Source organism: Manis javanica, chromosome 14, assembly GCF_040802235.1.
Source record: "Manis javanica isolate MJ-LG chromosome 14, MJ_LKY, whole genome shotgun sequence".
NCBI classification, from domain to species: Eukaryota; Metazoa; Chordata; class Mammalia; order Pholidota; family Manidae; genus Manis; species Manis javanica.
The window spans coordinates 12,381,783-12,406,285 of record NC_133169.1 but is presented as its reverse complement, the minus strand read 5'-3'; the positions used below and the strand labels follow the sequence as shown (position 1 = coordinate 12,406,285).

General features: G+C 35.5%; 1 protein-coding gene across 1 annotated transcript in view; it reads right to left on the bottom strand.

Moving 5' to 3' along the window:
• The window catches only part of AIDA (axin interactor, dorsalization associated), a 35,763-nt gene that overhangs the window by 5,692 nt on the left and 5,568 nt on the right, over positions 1-24,503 (bottom strand). Inside the window, exons 2-7 of the mRNA XM_017666064.3 lie at positions 23,499-23,568; positions 16,802-16,855; positions 16,344-16,398; positions 11,358-11,421; positions 11,036-11,142; positions 1,700-1,822 (exon numbers count right to left, since the gene is read on the bottom strand). Coding sequence (XP_017521553.1) covers positions 1,700-1,822; positions 11,036-11,142; positions 11,358-11,421; positions 16,344-16,398; positions 16,802-16,855; positions 23,499-23,568 — 473 coding nt within the window. The remainder of the gene's footprint in view (positions 1-1,699; positions 1,823-11,035; positions 11,143-11,357; positions 11,422-16,343; positions 16,399-16,801; positions 16,856-23,498; positions 23,569-24,503) is intronic.

Here is a 24,503-nt window from a genome sequence, read left to right as displayed (position 1 = left end):
TATGCCACTATATTTTTGTGTGCAAATAAAAACTTGAAATGTGTATAATATTCCATAGTGGGACCCTTACCCCTACTTTCCAATGCTGATCGGGGGCATGGCATGGGAAGGCCTTTAAATCTGATGTTATCAGGATTTCCCTGTTGTATTCAAGTGGGAAGACCAAACAATGGACATGAAAGGTGCTTATGAAACCTTTCCATAAACAATAATTCTTATATATATTACCTAAATTCTGGTTGTATTTGCTATAACATAAACTTGATTTACAACCAGATAATACACTATGTGTGGTGTAAGGTTTTAATTTCCTGGAGCCAGGAATCTTCCCATTTCACCAAATTCAACATGGACTCATTTATAATAACTACTTAGTGTTTCTGTATCATTCAGCAGATCCATGTTAGGAAACTTAAAACAGTTTAGAACATTTTGACTATTTCAGTTCTTAAAAATATTTACACAAACACGTTTCAGTTCAACAGGCATGCAAAGGTAACATAATATCTACCACATTATCATCACATTTTTTTTGTATGTTCCCAAATCAAATATGTGGTTTTGCAAATAGCCTATCAAATAATGTTGGGTATAAATACTCTCCAGTAGAGCACAGATTTGATAACCAATAACAAATTGTTATTGCTAAAAAATTAAAGTACTACAATATTAATGCTGTGGATCATGGTGTCTCCTGGTTAAAATTCTTCTCTGTGGCTGAATTCCTTTTTATTTTATTTGGTACTGATGAATCCATGGGTCTGAATTTGTTTCTCTGATTGATTAAAAATCCCCCCTATTTAATTTCAGTCGGTATCTGTTTCTTTCTTTGATTTGCCTCAGGCTGCAGATTAACTGTGGATTGGATCAACTGTGTAGTTATTTCTGAATAATAGCATGACAAGTTCATCCTCAATCATCCAATAATTATTTTTAAGAGACCACTGAGTGCTTCACAAATACAGTGCTGTATAAAATACTTGGCAACAACAAAACAATTCAACCACTGTGTTTCCTTCTTAAACCAAAGACTTTGGAAAAGTTTCCAAGGAATAAATGGTTTGTTACCCTGGATAGTAGAAGGAAACAAAGCCTAAGGATAATCATGCTTAACAACCACGGTACTGTAGTTCAGGATAAGAAATACATCACTTTTTCAATGTCCCACAGGACTGCATTCAGGGGATGGATGTTTATGGATGTGCCCTATTTTCCTGTCCCCACTGACGATCCACTGGAGGCCTCGCGTCCACTTCTGCAGGACTCTGCTGCACACACACCTCCCAGGGCAGGAAGGAGGGGGCTTAAAGCAAGGGCACGGGAAAAGCACTGGGCTCTGCAAAGACCCACTTGGCCTTGGGAGTGGGGGGCCTTTTTTGGAAGCTGTTTCCGGAAGGATGTTATCTGCTGTTAAAGACTCTGCTTGTCTACTCAGCACCTTGGATAGAATTCTGAGAATAAAAAGACATACAAAGGAAAACTCAAAAGCAAATGGCAGTTATAAACAGCCAAGTATTTTTAGTATATCTCCCAGAAATGTTTGGTGAAGGAATGAGACCTCTTCCCAGGGATATTACCTCATCGCAGAATGAACTAAACTGAGTTGTCACATATAGAAGAGCCAGCCCCGCCCAATGTCCCAAATGAAAAGCAACATTATAAAATTCACCAAAGGAAAAAAATGCAGACAGTTATTTACCCTTGACGCTAACTGTAATATAGGGATCAATGCACTGCCCAGCGTCTTTCAGACCAATTTTCTCAATTCTGATAGTGAGTAACGTCATTCCTGGTTCAGATGGCAACCTCGGTAATAAAGTACCTGGCAACAGAGAAACAGCAATAAAAATGAGCTCCACCAATAATTTCAAAGTAAATATTTTAACAACACAGAGGAGATACAGCCTTGCTCTTAACTGACTTAGCAACTAGCTGGACATTATTTTGGTTTCCAAAACCCTCTCACACGAGGGGTCATTTTTTCAGACAAATATTTAATTAGACACAAGACACATCTGTACTGCCATACCTCATATTCAGCACTAAAGCATAAATTATTAACTCAAGTTTGTTAAAAATTCAACTCACTCCAGGAAGCCCAATAACAAATTACACACAATTAGGCATAACATAATATATTATATACTTCACATATATATATATATAAATTATACTTCATATCTCAATGGGAAGTGGTAGAACAAAGACAGAAAAAGAATTTTAAATTTATTATCTGAAAGTCTGAAAAATTTGATGCCATAGTCAACAAATCCTGTAGTTACTAATGATGGAGGAAATAACTTAGAATTTACTATTTATGTGTTTCATCGATAACTGATACGGTCTAATTGCCTACTCCTTTCTTCATCTTATTCTGTATGATTTATTCTCTCAGGAATTATTCCTACTGAGAAAGCCATACAAGAGCAACCTGATGTTTGAAATCTTTTCCATATTATCAATTAAATTTTTTAAAATTGAGAACCACTCAGAACCACACAGGAGCATTTCTGGCCAATAAAATGACATGAAGGAAGAAATCAACTGTACCGCTTGTTCATGTATCTCAAATCATCTATGGAGACTAGATGTTCACACAACAGTTAATCTAACTGTTGTTAGATTTACTATGGACATAGTACCTCAAACTATCAAACCTAATATCCATGATGGACTTTCACTGACACTGTTCAAGGTTCTATGCACCAATGGGCAACCCTACTCGTAATCATGAAGCATGTCAATCACATTACTTACATCATAATATATTAAATTTAATTGCAAACAGGCTTGAGGGAATTCTGTGGGGTGACGGAAATATTCTCAAATTGTGTCAAACTGATAGATTTTGATTAATCCAAGTGTTGTATAGAATTGTATACTTACAGTGAGTGAATTTTATGATATGGAAGTTATGAGAGAAATCTAAGAGTCCTTACTGGTGATACTTATTAAAGAAAATGCCTAATTAAACGTCAGAATTATACAAAGTAGAAAACCAAAACGGAACACTTCAAAGCAGTGTTTTTACATTTTGCCACATTTTAACACATTTTCAATACTTAAAAGTTTTCTTAAAAGATAAAAGGTCTCTTGCTGTACTATTTCTTTTTAAAAATTTTAATTGTGAAATCTAACACACAGAAAAGCAAATAAAACCAGAAAGCAAGCATCCACAAAACCACTTAGGTCAAAAATTAAAACATTATCCCAAGATCTCCCTTCTATCCCCACCCAATGCTCTTCCTAATCCCTCCCCACTATTGTGGTTTTTAAAATAACTACAAAAAGCATCCCTATGTAATGTTTTGTCTGCTTTTGAACTTTAGATTTATCCAAGTTGTTGCCAGGAGCTGTAACTTTGCATTTGTTATGATTATATACTACTAGGCAATAGTATGTAGGTTGTATAAATAAATATACCACATTTATGTATCCATTCTTCTGTCCATAGGCATTTGAGTTGCTTCAAGTTTTTTGGAAATTGTTAACAATGCTGCTAGAAGCATTCTTGTACACAAATCTGGTGCACAAAAGCACACATTTCCAAGAGTGGAAATGCTGAATCCCATGGTGCATTACCTTCATGTTTACTGTGGAATGGCAACTGTTTTACAAAGCGGTGGTGAAGGACTTGGCAATTTCTACTCATAGCACAATTCCAACTGCTCTACATCCTCCTTAACACTTGTAATTTCAGAGATTTCTCTTTAGCCAGTTTAGGTGTGGAGAAATGTTGATCTAGCTTCAATGTGCATTTCTTCAATGATTAAAGAGGCTGAGCACCTCTTCATTTTAGAATGAGCATTTGGATTTCCTCTTTTCTGAAGTGTCTGTCCAATTATTTTGCACATTTTTCTACTGAAATGTTCATCTTTTTCTTATTCACTTGTTGGAGTTCTATAATATTTTGATAAAAGCTTTTTGTTGGGTACATCTTGCAAGCAGTTTTTCAGTGGCTTGCCTTTTTAAAAAACAAACCCTTATACTGAAGGGTAATATACATATTTAAGTGTTCAGACTCTTAAGCACAGCTGAATGAATTTTCACAGTGACATAGGTATTCATACTTAAGTAACTTGTCCATTATCACACAGAAGTCTGGCTCCAGAGTCCATGCTTCTAACCACGTCTCATTTACCATTTTTTAATTTAATTGTCCACAAAGCCCAAAAAGGACCTCCAGGATAACCTCTATCTCAGTCTTTAACATAATCACACCCACAAAGGCCTTTTTGCCATGTAATATACATATTCATAGTTCTAAGGATTGGGATATGCACATCTTTAGGGGGGCATTACTTCTGCCTCACACTTTTAAATACAGAAAGCTCTAGATGCTGCAGCTAACTGTCTAAACCAGAGTTTCTCAACTAGGGTTCTCGAGAATCCCAGGGTGTGCCTGAGCTGTGGCTAGAGGCTCCAAAAGAGTAATTAAGAAAGAACAAATGCCATTTGAACTTTGCACAGGGCAATGCACATTCACAGCGATGAGCAGAGACTGGTAGCACCCACAGTGACTTTATTACAGGGCTTTAAGCCTCATCCAGACGCAGGCAGTAAGATCATGCTCATTTGGTTGGATCCACTTACAGTTTTTTATGCACAACAGGGCAGCTGTCGATAGCTGGTGAGCTCTAAAACTGCAGGGATGGCAGCCAGACGACACAGCCTCTTCTGGGTTACCTGCCCTGACCCCCACCTTGTACCACCAACTGGAGCAAACAGGTTCTATTACTGCCAAAGAAAACTGAAGGGAATTCTCCTATGCAGAGTGGCTTCTGAAGAAGAGGTATAAGATAGGAGAGGAAGATCTCAAGCCTACAGACTATTCTGATAAGGTAGCAACAATGAATCACAAACTTCAGAGGCCATTTCACTGCACTAGTGCAATACAGGACACACACGAGTCCATCCTGATGATGAAACAATCACTAGGTTGTACCGGGCTGGTAGTCCAAGCTGTCCTATTCTACCATCATCATCCACAGAGAGCACTTTACAAATGCAGCTGTGCATGCACCTAACCACAAAGTCACTTAACCACTGACAACTGAAGCTGCTGGTTGTTTGGAGATTCTAACAGCTATTTAAGATAAAGAGAGTGAAGCTTTTTAAAAAAATATCATATTCAGTTAAAAAGGCTCAGAAAGTAAATTACTCAGTAGCAGAATTTAATGTCCAGAAGAAGTCACACAGTTGGTAAGAATCTAATAATGCCAGTATGTGAAACTGTAAGTGTCCAGGACAAAATGCCAGATGAGAAACTGAAAAGGTTCCACTCTCAAACAGTACGGTAGGCTGACATACTGACGATATTCCACGTGATGCTGCAGAGGCACTGTGATAAACCACAGAAACAGCTTCTCTGTTAAATCGACAGGCTTTGCCAGTAAGTGTCAGGCTGTAGCATTTGTAAGGCCAATAATTGACAGTGAAAATCAAGTAAGCTTTTTCGGCGGCAAAGGCCCCACCCCAAGCAGAGGCCTCATGCATGGTCTTCATCTCTACGGCTGAAGAGCTGGCATCTGCAGAGGAGCCACCAACAGCTGGCGCCGCTCTTGTACAAACACTGCCACGACTCGTGGCTTTCTTCGCCGAGAGGTACTAGTGTCAAAACTCTCGCAGATGAAATGAAAAGCAGCTCTAAATGACATCACAGAAATGGCTCAGTTTATTAAACAAAGACTGGCCTTCCAGAATGTTTCTAAGGCGTGTGGAAATGTCTAAGCAACAGTGCAGACTCGGGGTCAAGTATGTTGTTACAGCCATGCCACCACGGGGAGGGTGAGGAGGCCTGCATGTCAGGCACCGAGTGCCCAGAGGGCTGGCGAGGTGGCCCGTGGCCGGCAGAGTCTCCCTCTGGCAGTCGGCACCTGCGGCCCCTCGTCGCCCATCTGTGCCTCACGTGAGGAGGACCTCTCCAGGCTGAGGAGTTCGTGCGTGGGGCCAAAGACTCTCAGGACAGGAGAGATTATGGAGAAGCAGACTCGGGATGACCACCAGCCAGGGACTCAGGGATCCGTTAAGGCCACAGCAGAAAACACAAGTTGTATGGAAATGAAAGTCAGGAAAATCCTTTAAGACTCTGTCCTAACATATCAAAGGGAAGACAGCCACCCTTTTTTCATCATATTAGTTTCGCTTTTAAAAAAATTGCCATTGCTTATATCATACATCACAATAAAGAGTTTTTTTCCCCTTCTGGTCCAAAATGGGAAATAGCATGATGGTCTTAGTTTGAAAACAGTGGCATATCTGCTAGACCAGAACCTAAGGAGGCAATGCTGTCTCAGAAACTCACTGAGGGCACAGCTTTAGGAAACACTGATTTGAGTTTTCTGGTTTATTTGCTTGGCATGTTATGCAATTGCACAGGTGTTTGCCACAGGCACTGGTACTACAATGACAGGTGAACTGGTTCTTATTTTGCCCTGGTGCTTCAGAAATTAAATATTATAAACAAACAGTATATATTTTTTTATCCACACTTAGAACAGGGTTCAACTGGGTGTCTAAAATGTGAACTAAGCAGTATCATGTATATGTGGTAGTATATATGTGCTGTTAGTTTTCACTGTTTTAATTTATCATAAACTCACATACTCTGTCAGCCAATTTTTTCTAAGTGCACATTTCTTCATGCTGTTAAAGTGTAATAAAAGGATATACATGATAATGCTTTGTATTTAAGCAGCATCTTTTTCTCTCAAGAAAAACAGTTCTTCTGGGATAATTTTAAACACAATTTAAGATAATGACATTGCTCAGAATCGCCAAAGTATTTGGCAAATGGTAGATAAAGTATTAAATGAGTCTTCAAATTCTAGCAATAGAGAATCTTTGCAATTTACATTGCACATAGATAAAAAGTTACGGAGACCATTTATTTGTTTGAAATACTGAATTCAATTTAGAGGGAGAAATTGAGGTAAAATATTAAAATAAATACACAGTGTCTTTAGCTAATAATTGGTTAGCAGCTGAGGAACATGGGTTCCTCTAAACTTCCAAGACAAAGAATTAAAAATTGCAAGTTTGTTCATTTTTTAATTACTTTATAAGTTTGAAAAAATCTTAGCAGCCATTATCATTTAAGTAATATTGTACCTAGGTCTGTGAAACTAAAATTATACAAAGTTGTTTGTACACATAAAGGAAATACGAGTACATTGACTCTTACTTAATTTTCTTTATCAACACTAATAGACATTTACCGAATTTCATTTCAGTGTATCACAAATATGTGATTTGACCCATGGTAGACTTAAAAGTGTCACTGTTTGGAAAACAGTAACTTAATAAAAACACACCCACAGATCTGGAATGGGTCAGTGGGCATGTGCTTCTTATAGAAATGCTAGTTTAAAAAGGGCCATCCATCATTTCGTATAGCAAGCAGGAAGAGTTTGCAGCAGGTATCTGAAATGAGAAGAGAACTGTCAGAGTACTTGGGAAAAAGAGTAATCCAGATGTTGCTGGGTGCTCTGAACATGAAGGGCTGCAGAACTTAGCCTACTTAGCAGACATTTCACATGAACCAGTCTCTGCAAAGCTCTGGAGAAAACCTTTTTTGCCTTCGAGTGACAGGATTCTTGGATTTAAAAGAAAAGAATTAAGCTGTAGAAGGAAAGCTTAAACTAAAAAATAAGTCTCAAATCTTACTGAAAACTGCCCTAGAGAACTAGAGAACAAAACCAAACAGCATGTTCCTATCCTCAGAATACAAATACATGCCTGGGCAAGGGACTCCTGAATCTTCGGTCCGGCCTGAGAACTTAACACTTTGAGAGAAGAGGAAGAACTTTGCAGGCCAGGGTCTAACGTACACTTAAGATGACACTCACTGCTGTGTCTCTAGACATGAGGTGGAAGTCTGAATGTCCTGACATTTATAAGAAAGCAATAAACTTTTGCTGCAATTTGCAATTTCTTACATGAGTGGGCAAGAAAATACACCTTATTTCAGCTGAAAAGGAAATTCATGTTTGCTTATCTCTTCAGTTCAATTTGGAACAGAGTATTCGTGCAGTTAAAACCAAGCACAGATTTCACATTAAAGGGGTAAATTTCACTCTTTATTTTAGTTTCAAAAATAAACATGTGTATGCATATTTAAGCCTATATAAGAGATCAAGAAACCAACACACATTTATATAATAAATTTAGAACTGCAAAGCCTATATTTGAGCTTGATCATGTTTCAGTAAGAAAATGTTTTTTAAAATGTTGAAAATTGTGTCTTGGGCTATTGTTAGTCATATTGCTTTGTTTATGATTTTAGTAGCTTTACTATTCAACCCTGTCAAAAAATGTTCAGGTCACAATAGGAGGTTGTAAATTTATACCCTATTATGAATTTATAGATATTATTTATATGCAATTTAAATTATATTATGTTATGTATTTATTTAAATGAAATCTACCATGCCACCCTTTAGAAAAATTAAACCTCATTTTGGTGTAAGCCAGTTATTTAACAGAAATTGAGTATGTTTGCCTTATGAACTTCAAAAATTTTGTAAAGGAAAGAGATTAACTTCAAGAAAGATGAGCTAAGCTTAACTATCTTTTTTTTATTTTTACCCAAGAAATGGTTAAATTCATTTTTAATTTTAAATGGGAAAGAACTACCCTGGGTCATACCTTATCCACACCTCACTCCTCGTCAGTTTCATGCTGGTGGCAGTTACACAAGTGATCCATTTGTCAAAACTCATAAAACTGCACTCTAAAAAGAGTGGATTTTATATATGTAAATGATATGTCAATAAACTTGACTTTTAAAAAAGTCCTATCAAACTTGCAATTCAATAACCTACAAAAAAACAAAGGTTATATAAAAAGTAACAATAATTCCTCCAACCATCTTGCCAACAAAAAACAGACAAAGCCTTCGCATCACCGGACTCTTGGGTTCTCTCAGGTAACAAGTAAAACAAATTCCTTCCTGCTTTACAGTAAGTTAGAAGTTAAATATCTTGCTGTTTCAACGACAATTTGAATGAATATAATTTTACAAATCACTTTTTAATAATACTGGTAGGACTTGGACAATATGACTTCAAACTAAATACAGCTAAGTAGCTATACATACTCTTTCTTACTTTAGGAAAAGGAAACTCAAGGAATCAAAGGGTTCAGGAAGCTTTCTATACCTCTGAAGTGACATATCACAATGCTGTGTCAGAATACAAAGATCTATTCCATTTGGGCTTAATCTTGCAGAGCAGATGGATTTAATAGATGGCAGAAGTTTCTTTTCAACTCAGCAACCTGAACCCCACAAAGACCTTACTCTGGTTTTCATGGTTTACAACATCTACTTCAAGGATCTTGTTTGCTATGGAAGCACAGCAAGTGAGCAAACAGCCAAATCAGATAGTAATTTATAGAACTGGAAGCTACATCAACTACAGTAAGTGGTTTGAAAAGGGAATAACAATTATCCAGTTGGTAAAACAGCATAGTAATTTCTTTCACCTTCGCAACAATCTTGAAATTTCCTACATACGCAACAAAAGCAAGAAAAAATACAAGTCTCTTTTCATAAAGCAGATTGGATATAATGCCATTGTATCAAAGAAACATTAACAATAACGGCTACTGTCTATGGTGCCTGTCATTTTCCCAATAATCCTAGCGTAGGTATTGCTATTCTCCACTGAAAGATCAGGATGAGAAGAGCAGCCACCATTAACAGTCAGCATGTGATCGGCACTGTACTCAAAGCTCTACATCCAGCCCCTCACTTAAGTTTCACAGTAACCTTATGTCAGGCTGGTTTAAGAAATAGGTGCAAAGTCACTCAACTACTAACAGTCAGAGCCTAGACTCACACCGAGTATCTGTTGGTTCAAGCCTTATGTCATTGCTGCTCCTCTCCAAGGATGATTAAAAATACTGGGATATTACTATACTTTCATGACCAGAAACTATTCTGGATGACACAAACTGTATTTAACTGTACTATAAAGCTTCTAGAATCTACTTTAAAATGCATCATAATATCACAGCTTACTGCTATACTTCCTAAATTGAACTAGTTTATCAGAAATTAAAACTAGACAGTTTAAAAACCAACAGGGTAAAAATGATAATTGGGAGAGACAAAAAGTTTATCCAGGGTGTCTGCCTATGTTATTTACAGAGGTGGGGGGATCCTCAACAAGATCTTCTATAAATAAAAAAGGTTACCAGACATTATGTGCTTTCCTAAAACAAGATGTGGGAAAAAAGAGCATTTGCTGAGTATCCATTACCAAGTCCAGTTTTAATGACCTGGGTGTGATTAATTAAAGAGGTACTTATGATAGTGTACAAAGAAGGGTCAGTGGAGCAGGCCTGATTCTTAGAAAGGCAGAAAGGTCTGCTCACAAGGTCAGCTCTTACCTAGTGTCTGAAAACTTGGATTTGGGGAAGGTTCCCACCATCCTCTGCTAAGAATAGTCACTTTAAGTGGTTTGTGCAAACAATATGGTTGGTGACTTTAAGCTTTCTTCTGGGATTTAGTGTGAGATTTAGGTCAGTGCTGGGCAGAGGGTGCCTCTGTGATCAGCCCTCAGTACCAGTTCTGGGCAGAGTCTCTAAGGTGCTTCCCTAGGGGACATTTCACACGTGTCGCTATGATTCATTGCTGGGGGCATTAAGCGTGTCCTGTGAGACTCCACTGGGAGAGGGCTCTTGGTGACTGTCACCTGGTTTCCTCCAGGCTCCACCCTTTTCCCTTTGTTGATGTGGTCATGTATTCTCTCACTGAAATAAATCAGAGCCAGGAGTACAACTATATGCTGAGTCCTGGGAGTGATTAACAGAACTTGCTGGTGGTCGTGCGGACCCCCAACACAGATAGTAAGGTATTTTCGACCTACACTTACAAAATAGGTACGGCCAGTAACATGGACATAAAAATTTGCTCAAGATTGACATGGGTTCTGGGGAGGTTTTACTCCCCACCGACAAGAACCAAAATAAATTCCAAACATCTGACCCTGGACTAATTTAAGTAATATATTGTTAAACAAGGGATACCCACCAGGAACTCTAGCAGGAAAGGAATCAGGAGACCCTGCTCCAGCACCACCTTCTTCTTCATCTTCCTCAAATTCCAAATTCTCTTCTTCACCAGGTGCTAAAATTCTTCTACATGCAAAAGAACAGAAAATATTGTGAGCTATAAAACTAAATATACTAAATAAAGCCTCGTAGCCACTCATTTCCTGGGTAAGATGTTCATTAAAAAAAATGACATAAAATGTTATATTGATATCAATGATACCAATTTGATATAAAAAATCCAGACATCTAAAAATAGGTATAAAATAAGAAGACAAATATTGGTGATTTTTTTTTTTTACCTTAAGGGGACAGGCTGAACATCAAATGGGAATTCTTTATTATATGTAAGAATATTCTTTAAGACTAGAACAAAAAAGAAAGAGAAAGAAACATGAATTCTTCCATAAATCAAAATTTTTTATTGTAAATGACTGATTTTAATCAATTTTACTATGCACATAAATACTTTTTAAACAAATTCCCAATCTTACTGTCACTCAAAGCTACAACACATTTGTCCATTGTAGGTTCTAGCAAAATGAAAACATCCATAGTATGCTACCAGTAATTTCAGAGTGCTGTCAGATCTGAAGGACAGTAAGTTGCAGAGTCTCAGAGTCCTCATGGAAAATGAATCCAAAACAGTTATTCTATGTACAAAGCCCAAGGTGAGACACAGGGCACCAGAGGAAGGGAACACCTCCGCCCTGGAGTACTGCAATTAAAAGACTGGCATCAGAGACAACTGATTAGAGGTACATGAGCATACCTCTGTGTTCTGATTAAATTCCCTCTCAACTCTATAAAACTGGAAGTTTGGTAAAACTGGTAATAATTCTACTCTCATATGCTTTTGTGATAGTTTATTACATACACAGGTATAGGTACATATATACATACATACACACACACACAAACATACATACACAAAGGGGGATTTGTCCTCAAGAGACGTCTTCGAATTACATGCACCTCCTCCTATATTATGGTTGTGGCTGAGGATTACATTCTGGCTTAAATTTAAAGAGAGATGTTCTACAATTCTGCCTACATTTGAAGAGGTACTGTAAGTATGTATGCCTTATAGAGGTACTGTAAGTATGTAATTTAATACTTCCTATCTGGCGTTATGGGTTCCCAGTAACTACCTGCAATTATACAAACATGAAGTAATGGTATGAATTGGGCAATCCTAAAAGTTCCTATGATTTTGTACTTAATTAAATCAACCTAATTTTGAAGTCCTGCAGTTTAGAGCTAAAACGAATGTGGCACATTGTCATCCCAAAGAGGAAATCCCAATGCGCAGGTTGGAAAATTACATGATTTACTTACTCCAACAGAAGTCAGATTTGCTTATCAGATTTCTTCTAATACATACATTCCTACTAAGTCCTTCAGTAAAAAAGAAGTCTGAGACTTGTGTCTAGATTCTCATTCACTCTTATTCCCTCTGCGTCCAGCTGTTACCCTCATCCTTCCTCTCAACAAATGCTCTGAATGCCCATAATGTTTCAGTCACTGTTTTAGGTGTTCAAGACATGACAGTGATCAAGATAGAAGGTTCTTGCCCTCCTGTATGGATCGTAGATCCCAGTCAGGAAAAGCGACAATAAACAAGCCAACAAATTAACAAGCTAACCTAGACTATATTGGTGCTATAAAGGACACAAACAGGAAGACCGTGGAAGAGGAGCAGAGGGAGAAGCTCAGCTAAGGTGGACAGGGTGAGCCTTTCGAAAGGGAACCGCTGGAGACATGTGGCCATGCGCTGGAATGAGAGGAGCTGTCCTTACGTTGCTCTGCGGAAGGGCTTTCCGAGTATTAGAGAACGGGCTGGAGCAACCACAAAGGTGCTGAGCAGGAACTAGCTTGGCGTGTCCAAAGAATAAAATGGACTGTACAGTTGATGTCTGATAAGCAAGAGGGAAATGGCAGAAGACCTACAGTCAGATCTTAGCCTACGACGATGTCAATGACTTGAGCATTCACATTACTCTGAATCTCAGTTTCCCCAGTTCCAAAATGCAAATATCACTTCCTTCACAGACTGTTGAGGGAATTAAGTAATATATATGAAACTGCACAGGAAAATCTAAAGAACATATAAACGTAAGCCTATGTTATTATGTGGTAACTTATTCTCTCCATAGCTTCCCTTATCCAGCTGGCTAGAATCCTAGTATTCAGGTGTCACTAAGAAGCACTATTTTTAAAATTTTAAGAAAATCCTTTCTAAATCTGATGTATAATTGCTCACTGTGACTAAACTATTAATTCAACTCATAAGTCAATCATTTACATAGTATTGTGCTAGATACTTTAGAAGAGCAGGTGATAAAGACCGATGATCTATTGCCCCTATCAGAAATGAAAACACAGACATGATCATATTTTAATTTAAAAAGGGGGAAAAAACCAACCCTTAAAACATGTATAAAAAAGCATTAATAAAAAATTGAAATCTCTATCATTATTAAGAATATCTTGCATTTGTACTATAATAGAAGAGTTAAACAGTATTTTTCCTTAGGTATCAATCCTTTGGAAAGGAAATGTTTGTTTTGGTGTAATAGCCTCTCATAATTTTGTATTTACAAATATAGAGCATATCAGATATTTAATTTGTGTGAATAATTTTGGAAGAAAAATAACAGATCCTTTCTTATTTTCTGTAATTGTAGGATGAGTTTTCATTTTCACCAATTATGGAATACAGAGATTCTAATGTCCTTTTAAAATTGGGTTTTACTTAAACTTTACATAGGTTTTTCTTCCACCCACTGGTATTTTAAGAAGACCTGGAGAAGAAGAGAAGCAAGTTTGTAACTTCATGGACGGTATTACTGTAATACCATGAATCCACCATGGTTTGGGGACTGACTGACCCAGCAGAACTTACACACACACAACCACTGCACAGCTCACACGGGATCATGCCCTCCACCAGTAAAACCTCAGCACTTCCAGCCTGCTCTCATGGAGCATGACCTGCCACCCTCCTGAAGGTTACGCTCTAAGAAATGACAGACAGCAAATACAAAAATATGTTCTGCTTTTGTGGCTGACTTCTTTCTTTTTTGTGGTACGCAAAATGAGTGGGTGCTTCCATTTGAAAGGTTATATTTTAGAGTAAGAGAGAAGATTCCCTGAGGACATGCAACCTATTCAACTTAAAAATTTGCTAAGTTCATACTATGGGCAAAGCACTAAATTAGGCTCTGTGGAGAAAATACAAAGGTTATTCACAATATCCTTGAGGAGAGGAATGAATGTAAGTGAGAATACAGGACAGACAATGATAATGGATATAAAAAGTGCTTGCAGAAAAGACAGGAGGTAGAGTTTAATTACAGCTTCAGAGAGCACAGAAAGCATTCAGGGAAAAGAGGGATTTCTTTGGAGCCTTAATGAATTAATGGAAGGGAATTATACAGAGTGCTGGCGGGGGATATATGTTTGAGTAAGTGGAAGATTACTAAGGATTAATACAAGAAAATAAAACAACTAGTACTTTCATGATCTTAGCTAGTTTTAGCATGAATTTCAGACAAGATTATCAAGAGATATCCTGAAGGAAAAATCTATTAGCAAAATAAACCAACAAAGTCCCACATATTGGAAGGTACAGTCATTCATTAATTTTCCTTTCCTTATAGTCAGAAAAGGCAGAGGAGAGCCTAAGAATGCTTAATCTAAAATAGAGTCAAATACCAATTTGTAAAAAATGTTTGATTCTGATAAAGTAATTAACTTGACAGACAGCAAAACTTGACACTGTAACAAGTGCCTAGCTGTGATAAATTAAAAATTACAAAGCATACCCTGAGTTACAACACACATATTTATGTTCCTTTAAGAGGTAACAGCAAATTTAAATATTCTAAAAAGACAATAAATACTAAGAAGGAAGAAGTCTGAATGAAAGAACTATATAAATTCAACATATAACAAAATGAACCCCAATAATATTATCTTTCCTTTCCATTCCCATCCCTAAATTTAAAAAAATAAAAACAAACAAGAAATAGAAGACTAATGAGATTTCAGTCCAATCTAACATATGGGTCAATAATCTCTCAGAAGCTACACCATTAAGGTATTAATAACAGAGTGTAGTGTACATTAGGCTTTGAGGGTCACTCAGAACCCTGGTCAAAACCCAGTTTTGGCATTTACAAGCTACAAGGTCATGGGCAAGTGTCAGTTAACAAACTGTAGCTGAGTAAATTTATCTGAGTGCTTGGTTTACAGCTGCCACTTTAAAAACCATTATTAACAATGAAAGAGCCAATGAGGCAAGAGGAGAAATAATTAAGCATGTTTGTAGGAAGAGATAGTAAGTATCTGAGGATAAATGGTTCACCATCTTAACAGTCATCTTACATACTTGTAGGATTCTAAAATTTTATTTGGAAACAAACTGAGGGAAAAAAACTAGTGGAAAATAGTGACTAAATGAGGAACAAAAATTTAAATTATTCATTATCATTAAAAAAATTAAACATAATTTTCTTTAGAACCATTATATAACCCAGACATCCTAACTGGAGTTGTAATCTTTTTTAGAGCCATATGTGCTTTTCCTAAAGTAATCTAATATATAGCCAGTCCAGAACAGGCAAATTTATAGAGACAGAAAGTAAATTAGTGGTTGCCTGGGGCTGAGAACTGGGGAGCTGCAGGGAAAAGGGTGAATGCTAATAGATACAGGTTTCTTTTTGGGGTGATGAAAATGTCCTAAAATTGCAAATATTTCCTCTAAGAGAATATTGATTTGAACCAGCAAAAAAGCTTTATTTGGCATCATCCTAACCACCAAAACCTTTGAAGGAACTGTTTACTTAAAAAAATGCTTTCAAGAAGACCAAATGGGAGCCAGGGAATATTTTGTAGAGCAGCTCAAACAACCAGACTGGAGATTTTGATGACATGTAGTATAAATGGGCATCAATGACTCTAACTTTATATTCTCCTGCAGACTTCACTATAAACGCTTACCAACATTATTATAGTCTTATTAAAGTGATTAAAACAAAATAAAGGCTAAAACAGATAGATGAGGCACTACTTAGAATCAAATAATTCATCATATACTATAGTGAAGGTGAAGCAACTAATTACTGTAAATATTACAGTAATTATGAAAGAACCCCCCCAAAAATCACATAGGACTAGATATTAACAAAAATAAACCAGCACCTATGCTAAATAATCTTAATATGTATAATAGAGTAAATATTTTTCTAAAGGAGTACCACTAAAAAATATAAAATAAAACTTACTTGGTTCTAGCTTCTTTAGGTCCTCCAGTTTAAATTCGTCTTGGGACTGTGTGGACTAAATTTAAAATATGCACATTACATCTTTTTATTACAAAGATTTCACTATACTCTATGTGTTTTAAATGTCAAGAACTAAATATTCAAAAAGTAGCCAAAATAAATGAATCTATTTCTTGCTTTCAGATTGGAAATTAAAAGTCCCAAACTGGTTTTTGTATCTTTGGTACATTCAGGCTAAAAATAAAAATAACAGAAAGAAATTGAAGTTATATCTTTGATTTCTATGGTTTATAAAATTTGAACTAAACATTTTAATATGGGTTTGACCCACAAATTCTTATTGTTACAAAACCCTTCTTCGATAATACTTCCAGCATGAATGCCTAATGTTTTATTAGAATAGTTCATAATAATTTCTTTTCCTTATATTAAAGAGAGGAAAAAATACACCTATTTACCTGTAAAGCTGCACTTCGTAATTCCAAGCATGTTGCAATTTTGCCTATGGTTTTCTGTAGGAAAAAGAAAGCTATAAATACCAAATGTAACTGTTAGTTGTCAAAATCATCAAGTTAATTTTTATTGATAAAGGATCTATATTTTTTTTTTTTGAGAGGGCATCTCTCATATTTATTGATCAAATGGTTGTTAACAACAATAAAATTCAGTATAGGGGGTCAATGCTTAATGTACAATCATTAATCCATCTCAAGCCTAATTCTCGTCAGCCTCCAATCTTCTGAAGCATAACGAACAAGTTCTTACATGGTGAACGAATTCTTACATAGTGAATAAATTCTTACATGGTGAACAGTACAAGGGCATTCATCACAGAAACTTTCGGTTTTGACCACGCATTATGACCTATAAACAATCAGGTCAAATATGAATATTCGTTTGATTTTTGTACTTGATTTATATGTTGATTCCACATTTCTCCCTTTATTATTATTATTATTTTTATTTTTAATAAAATGCTGAAGTAGTAGGTAGATGCAAGATAAAGGTAGAAAACATGGTTTAGTGCTGTAAGAGGGCAAATGTAGATGATCAGATGAAAAGGATCTATATTTTTAAAAAATAAGTTAAACTTTTTTTCTTTTAAGCATCTTGCAGATTTTACAAAAGAGAAACAGGAGGCAAAGGACTAGGATAGGAAGAGAAGGTGAGTATCCATTATCTCCTGCTTTAACGTGCTACAACCACTTCTAAATCAGGGTGCTTTGATGATATGATGGACAGGGCATGAGGCAATGAGAAGGACTTCCAACTTGCCTTCTCTTTTCTGTAAAGCCTGAAATTCACAAAAACATTTAAGAATAAAAATACCTGAAAGTTATTTAGCACAACAGTATAATTTAATTTTTCACTTAAGTCAATCTTGACTTAATTCATTTATAAGCAATGTTAAGCAAAATCAATACTGTGATGGAAGGTGGCAAATTTTACAATTAGATGTCTTATATGATAGGAGCCTTAAAATGGATAAAAAATATAGGACACAGCCCTTGTCTTAATAAGTTCATGTTCTATTATGTGAGATTAGACAAGCACAGAATCACTGTAACATAAAGAAGAGATGGTTGATTCCATAAGCTTCAGCAAAGCAAGCTACCATCTGTTCTGAAGAAACAGCATTAAGAATCTGTGTTAGGAGTCAAACCCCAATGCCTGGGAGGATGTTTAAAACTAGAGAGTTTACAGAATTCTCATGGTTCAGATGTCAAAGGCCTAAACGGAAAGCAGAGGGAGGTAAGTTTGAAATGTGAAGCCTGTGTGTTTTTGGGGAGAGGGGGTCCCTCTGAAGCGGAACTTCAATGACCAGCTGAGGAATCCGTTATTACTTCAGTAGTAAATTGCACATATTTTCATAGAGAAGAATGACCATCATAGAGAAGAAAGACCAACAGTCTTTAAGAAGACTGTTGTATTAACAGTGTCCATAGGTTGGAGCACAAGAGGGAAGATACTAAAAGTCAAATCAATCAGGTTATTTCAACTGTCCAGGTAAATGGTAATCAGAATCAAAACATGAATGACTAGGATGAAAATGAAACGGTGGCCCGTAGAAGAAACATGAAACATGTCTACCAGCAGTTGGCTGAATTAAGCCCATCAAGATTTTCCAGTCCTTTAAAAAAGACATCTCTTAAGTTTTTATTAGGAATAACTCAGACCGTAAAAGTGAGGTATCTATGTATAATACTTGAGTGCCTCACAGTGAAATATTCTAAGGAAAAAAATGACACTAAATGTACTATTGGATTCAGTGGTTTTCTCTTTTGTCAATTTTCTTTGCAAGATAAATGAGGAGCAAAGAGGAGTAACAGTATCATCCTGGCCCCAGGAGCTGAGGCGAGTGAGAACTATGCAATTATCTTATCTGACAATACACAGCTGGTACAGCAACTCACAAAATAAACCAACGCTGAGAAAGGTATCACTCTTTGCCAAGGAACAAGTAATGATGACTATCTCCGCAATCTTTAAAAACTTTTAATCTCAGTATAAGAGTTTAGCAAATACCCAATTTTATTATGAAAATTTACATTTAAAGATTATATTTAATATAGTAAGCACAGACGGATTCAAGACATACTCAGAGATTTGTTTACCCTCTCCAATAGCTGTTTCACAGGAACCAGCAATTGTTTTTTTCTACACATAAAATACAATTATCTCAAAGTTACTGTTGTTCTAAAATAGAATTTAATATAATAATGTAGTAATAATAATGACAAACTATTGAGTACTCAATAAAAATGACTGGCTCTCCCTAATTATACATAACCATCATATAACCATTATATAATTAATTTAATCCCCACTTTAATCCTATGAATTAGAAACAGCTATTTTATAGATTAATTTTTTTTTTTTTTTTTTTTTTTTTTAGGAGAGCAAGGTACAGGCTTTTATTTAGAGATACAGTGAAAGGACAGAGCTCCCGGCTCACGCCAGGAGGGGACAAGAGAGTCCAGATAAATAGATTTTATTAAGATTTTTATAGATATGTTAATAACATAACTTGCTGTAGACATTAATGTCTTCTATATACTAGCAATACATACAACAAAGCAATACACTTAATTTAATACCATTTGGCCAAACTTCTGTATTCTTTTAAAAAGTTTTTAAAAAGGATTTTGTCTATATTAGTGAGATGAACCAATGAGTAAGTCTTTCAAAATGTAAGTTGAGTCCTTTTCCTTCTTTAGTATGAAATCCATTTGATTTGATGCTTTGAACATTTAAAGTAAAATGCAGTTTAAAAACTATGAGTCTACTAATAACCTATTTTAAATTTAAACATTCATTCCTTCAAGTTAAGCAGAAGCAACGGCTTTTTACACAGAATCTACTGAATGATGGCAAGATACCAATAGGCATTATTCATAACTATTTTAAGGGACCACACCCAACATATTAGCAGAGGAGTGAAACACTATCATTTTCAGTTCTAGTCATGACTTTTAAAATATGTAGCATTTATTCATGTCAAAAATCAAGTGCTTGCCACTATAATTGTTTCACTTTTCTTAAAACAAATGGTTCAGAAAAATGATTAAGAACCACAAAGTCACTTGTGCCAGAGTACAAATACTGACCAGCACATTAAGAATAAGCAAAGAAGATCTAAGTGAAGTTTAATTTTAGAAAAATTTAAATTATTAGTACTTCATTCAGCCTAATAAGTCATGCCTAATATGGTACAGAAATGGACAATGTCCTCGTTTCCACAATATTGGCTATCTTACTTTGTCACTACTAGGGAAAGTGACAGTTCAAAAGAGAGCAGTTAAAGGCAAAGATGATGTAAAAATAAAGAGCTAAATTAATTTTGTTAAAGCATATTCAATTTATATAAGGAAAAACAAGGTTAAAAAATACACATAGTTAAAGTAGTATAGTCACAATCCAGACTTAATTTTTTAGATTTGAACAGCCAGTCATCTACTCTTTAGCTGTGGGGAGGCATGGAAGGGAGGAAGACAGGGGGAGGTGGTGGAAAGGGGGTACCTATAAAATATAAGGCTAGCATAGAGTGCTGGAATTCTCATTACCACCAAATTTGACTCAAAACAGGGAAAAACTTTCTAAGCATCATGAGACAGGATGTTCTACTCTGTCCAGAAACTTACATGAGAAAATCTACTACACCAAAGTAGGGAATTTAATGGAATGAAAGCTTTTGGCAGCTATTCTTTGGCTACTAAACGCAGTTGTCATAATGACAAAACTATTGAGAACTGAAATGAAAGCTAAGTCAATTAATCATGAGGGAGGATCAAATAAGAGTCATAAACTTTCTTATTTTCTACCAGATAGCTTTGAAAATAATATAACTAGAAAAGCCATATGAAGATTTTATCACCAATTAATAAAGTTGAGAGATCAGCAGTTCTACTTGAGGGTTCTTTAGATTTAAAATAAGAAGTGAAAGATTTACATGTTACTGTCTCAAAAACTAGGATTTCTCTTATCTTAAAATAATAATCATCTATGAATAAGTCATGGTTGTAACTTGTCATAGTTATAAAAACATTGAAAACAGTAAAAGCATAAAGAATATAGTTCAAAACAGAAAACAAAAGGAACAATTTGCTTAGAATAATGTAAGAAATAGTCTCCATTTTCCTCTTTTGAGGAAAATATAATTGCATTTTTTCTCCTTTGGCTTATGTGCCAGGTCTGCTATTCAATTAATTTTGCAGACCTAACAGTTGGTTTCAAAATTTCCCATAACATGTTTCTCAGAACACTAGACCCAATGAAATGTTGTATAAAGGGAAGAGGGGACTTCTGAAAGCAAACAACTTTGGAAACACTCTATTACCCAAATTCTTTAAAAATTCAACATACGTATTAGCATGTTAAAAACCCTAACAAGTCATAAATGCTCCCTTTTCAAATAACATCTATTAATTTTTCAGAGTCGACGTTCCCCAGATCACCTCTGGGAAATCTTTGTTTTCTAATCATTTATTAACTTGGGTCCTCTAACTTTTTCCTTATGTGACATTCAAATAAGGCCTATATGTCAGTATGAGTTTTTCGGCCCATTGTGAATGTTTCACCTGTATTTTCAAAGAAAATTACATTTGTAAATGCATACAACTTGCCTTATATTCCTAATGTAGTACAGAGTGATTTGGGGGGTCCTTCTCCAAGCCCCAAGGAATAGGCAGGCAGGCACAAGCTCTCTCTGTAGTCACAACTGGCAGCCACAAATGCCTCCTAGGCAGGTATTATAAATAATAAATACCTCAGAAATCAGGCTTCCAGGAAAGGAGGAGGTACAGAATACTTCAAAGGTGGGGGTCATCACAAGATACAGGGATACCTTTTAAGATCATTCAGGGCTATCTGATCCCCCATTTCATACTTAAGGAAATTAAGGCCCAGAGACAAGAGCCAGGATTCAAAATCAAGTCTTCTGACTCCACATTTCAGGCTCTTTCCTCTAGGTCCTGCCGCCTCCTGGGCCTTATGGAGCATAAGATCTGTGGATCTATGTAAGCTGAGAAGAGACAGCAGCCAGGTGGCCACTAAGGAACAGCTATAAATTTAAAAAATTAATAAATAGCATTATCAAACACCAGCTTCAGCCTTAGAAACTTGAAGAAAATGTTATTTTTTTCTCATTACTCTTATCATCACCATATGATAAAGTTCCTTTCTGGATGGCATTTAAAAAAAAATGTATGTTTTAAGTCAAATCACTTTGTATTTGAAGTCATGTGGCTTAGAGGTCCCATACCTAAGCAACAGACAAAACATGGAAGGTTGGAGACAAAACATGTAAGTAACTCAAGGCAAACATGATTAAAACATGGGGGTCATTAAACTTTTTAATTTTCTAAAATTTCATTTTGTTTCCATATTCATAACACACTTTGTTAGCTATTAATGAACATACTCAGATATATAAGATTCTGTTTCAAAATTTAGACATTTTAACTCTCAATTCTGTGATGTCAACTGGTCATTTCCTAATCAATTCGTAAATAGATTTCACAAATCTTGTAGATGTGATAAAGTATACAGTTTTTATTCTTTTCTTAAGCAAACCAATCATGTCCTATGTGGTAAGTATTTTCCAGGGCTTTAATCCTAAATTTCCTATAACTATTGTGGATATTAGCAACTATCAAGGAAAAAAGAAAAAAACACTATTAAATTGTAGTAACTTTTTTTTCTTTTTTAAATACAAAAAAACGTACATTCCCAACTATTTTTAGATGCAAACATACTAACTTGTACAAAAAAATATGGCTAATCCTGATCTTTGGGAATTTTTTTTTTCTCTCCAAACTCCTATAAAAAAGAATCAAATGAATACAAGGCCTAAGGACTAAAATAGTATTTGTTTAAAGCTTATTTAAAACACGTACAAAATAGTCACTTCCACTCCTACCCTTTGTACAAAAAAAGAATTAATGAAAGCAAGTGAAGTCACTATAGTTTTCATGATGTCTTTTCTTAAGAGATGAGGGAAAAACTGACACAGTAAATTTTTTCATTATCTACAAGATTAAAATTTGACTTAACACTAGGTACTTTGAGCCAGGAAAAAATGGGAATTGTTTTTTCTCATTTCTTCTCACTCTTTTAAAGTAAAGCTTCTTAAAATATCCCATTCGTATAATCTCTAACTGTACAGGGAATTAACTTGACACTTTAAAATTTTAATTCAAGGAGAAAGAACACCACTGACACATTTTGCAATCTTATGCATTTATTTTGCTGATTCTTATGCCAAATTCTTGACTTGAACTAATTAAAAGCCAAGGGTAGCTTTTTTGGGGTTTTGTTGTTATTTCTGTTTTTTGTTTTGAGAAATTTCAGGGTCAAATAATTGGGGCAGGAATCAATTACTCACAATCAAACTCCAGTCTCTGGAGTCCTGCTCTCCCCAACCAAAGTGTGGAAGGTCTACACTAAGATTAAAGTCTAAATGGCTGAGCAAAGAAATTCATTAAGTGGTAAGTCATATAGTATCTCTAGTGATCACCTAATGTTGGGCAAAACATAATCAGTATCATTCCTTTGCACTTATGCATTTAAGTTTTTGTTGTCTGTTTTACTCAAGAGACTCAAAACAGAGTCCTTCTCATTTGGAATTCGATATATCTAGAGGTTATTTTATTGTACCTTTTGTTCTTCTGTGAATTCAGAATTATTGTGTTGAGCTTGGGCCTCTTTTTGTAGATGTCTTGCTAATCTGTAAGAAGAAAACACATTATTTAGAATTGAAGAAAAACAAACTGTCTCAAATGCAACAAGGAGAAACAATTTAAATCTTTTAAAACACAGTGAAGAACAAGAATACTTTGTTGTGTTTTCAAAGTATAAATCTACATTATATTTAGAAGCAAACACTTTATAGAACAACAATGAAAATAAAATACAATACTTTTCATGCCATTTCACTGGACAAATTTCAGCTCTAGGCAGTGAAAACAGAATCTTAAGAGCTGGAAAGAATCTCAAATGGCATCTAATCCAACTTTCTTTAGTATGCAGGAATTTCTTCTCTAACAAGCCAGTAAGTAGTTGTCCGGATTCTGCTTAAACACTTCCAGTGAGCAACAGTAATAGTACCAGAGACACTTTATCATTAACTTGCTGATAAGATTAGTCCAAATTGCCGCCACAACAAAGTGGTAATACTCGATCAAATTATACTTCTGAAAATATTTTTCATGGAAAATAAAGAAAATTCTGTACAATGAGACAATGAAATAATTGTTTGCCCAATTATCATTCTACTTAAAAGAACAAGTTAGGCCTTGGATGAGTCATCAAGGACAGATCTGTTACTAGCCCAAGCTCAACAGTAAGGATCCAAAGCTATTTGTGAGACAGTAAAAACCCAAAGGATTGACTCTTATAACTGAACAATAAGACGACAACTCAATTTAAAAATGGGCAAAGAATCTGAATAGATATTTCTCCACAGAAGATATTAAAATGGCCAATAAGCATGTGAATATCATATCAATCATTTAGGGAAATACAAATCAAAACCACAATGAGATACAACTTCACACACACTAGGATTGGAATAATCTTTAAAAAGAAATAAACAGAAATAGAAATAACGGGTGTTGGCAAGGATGTGGAAAAAGTGGAACCCTGATACATTGTTAGTAGGAT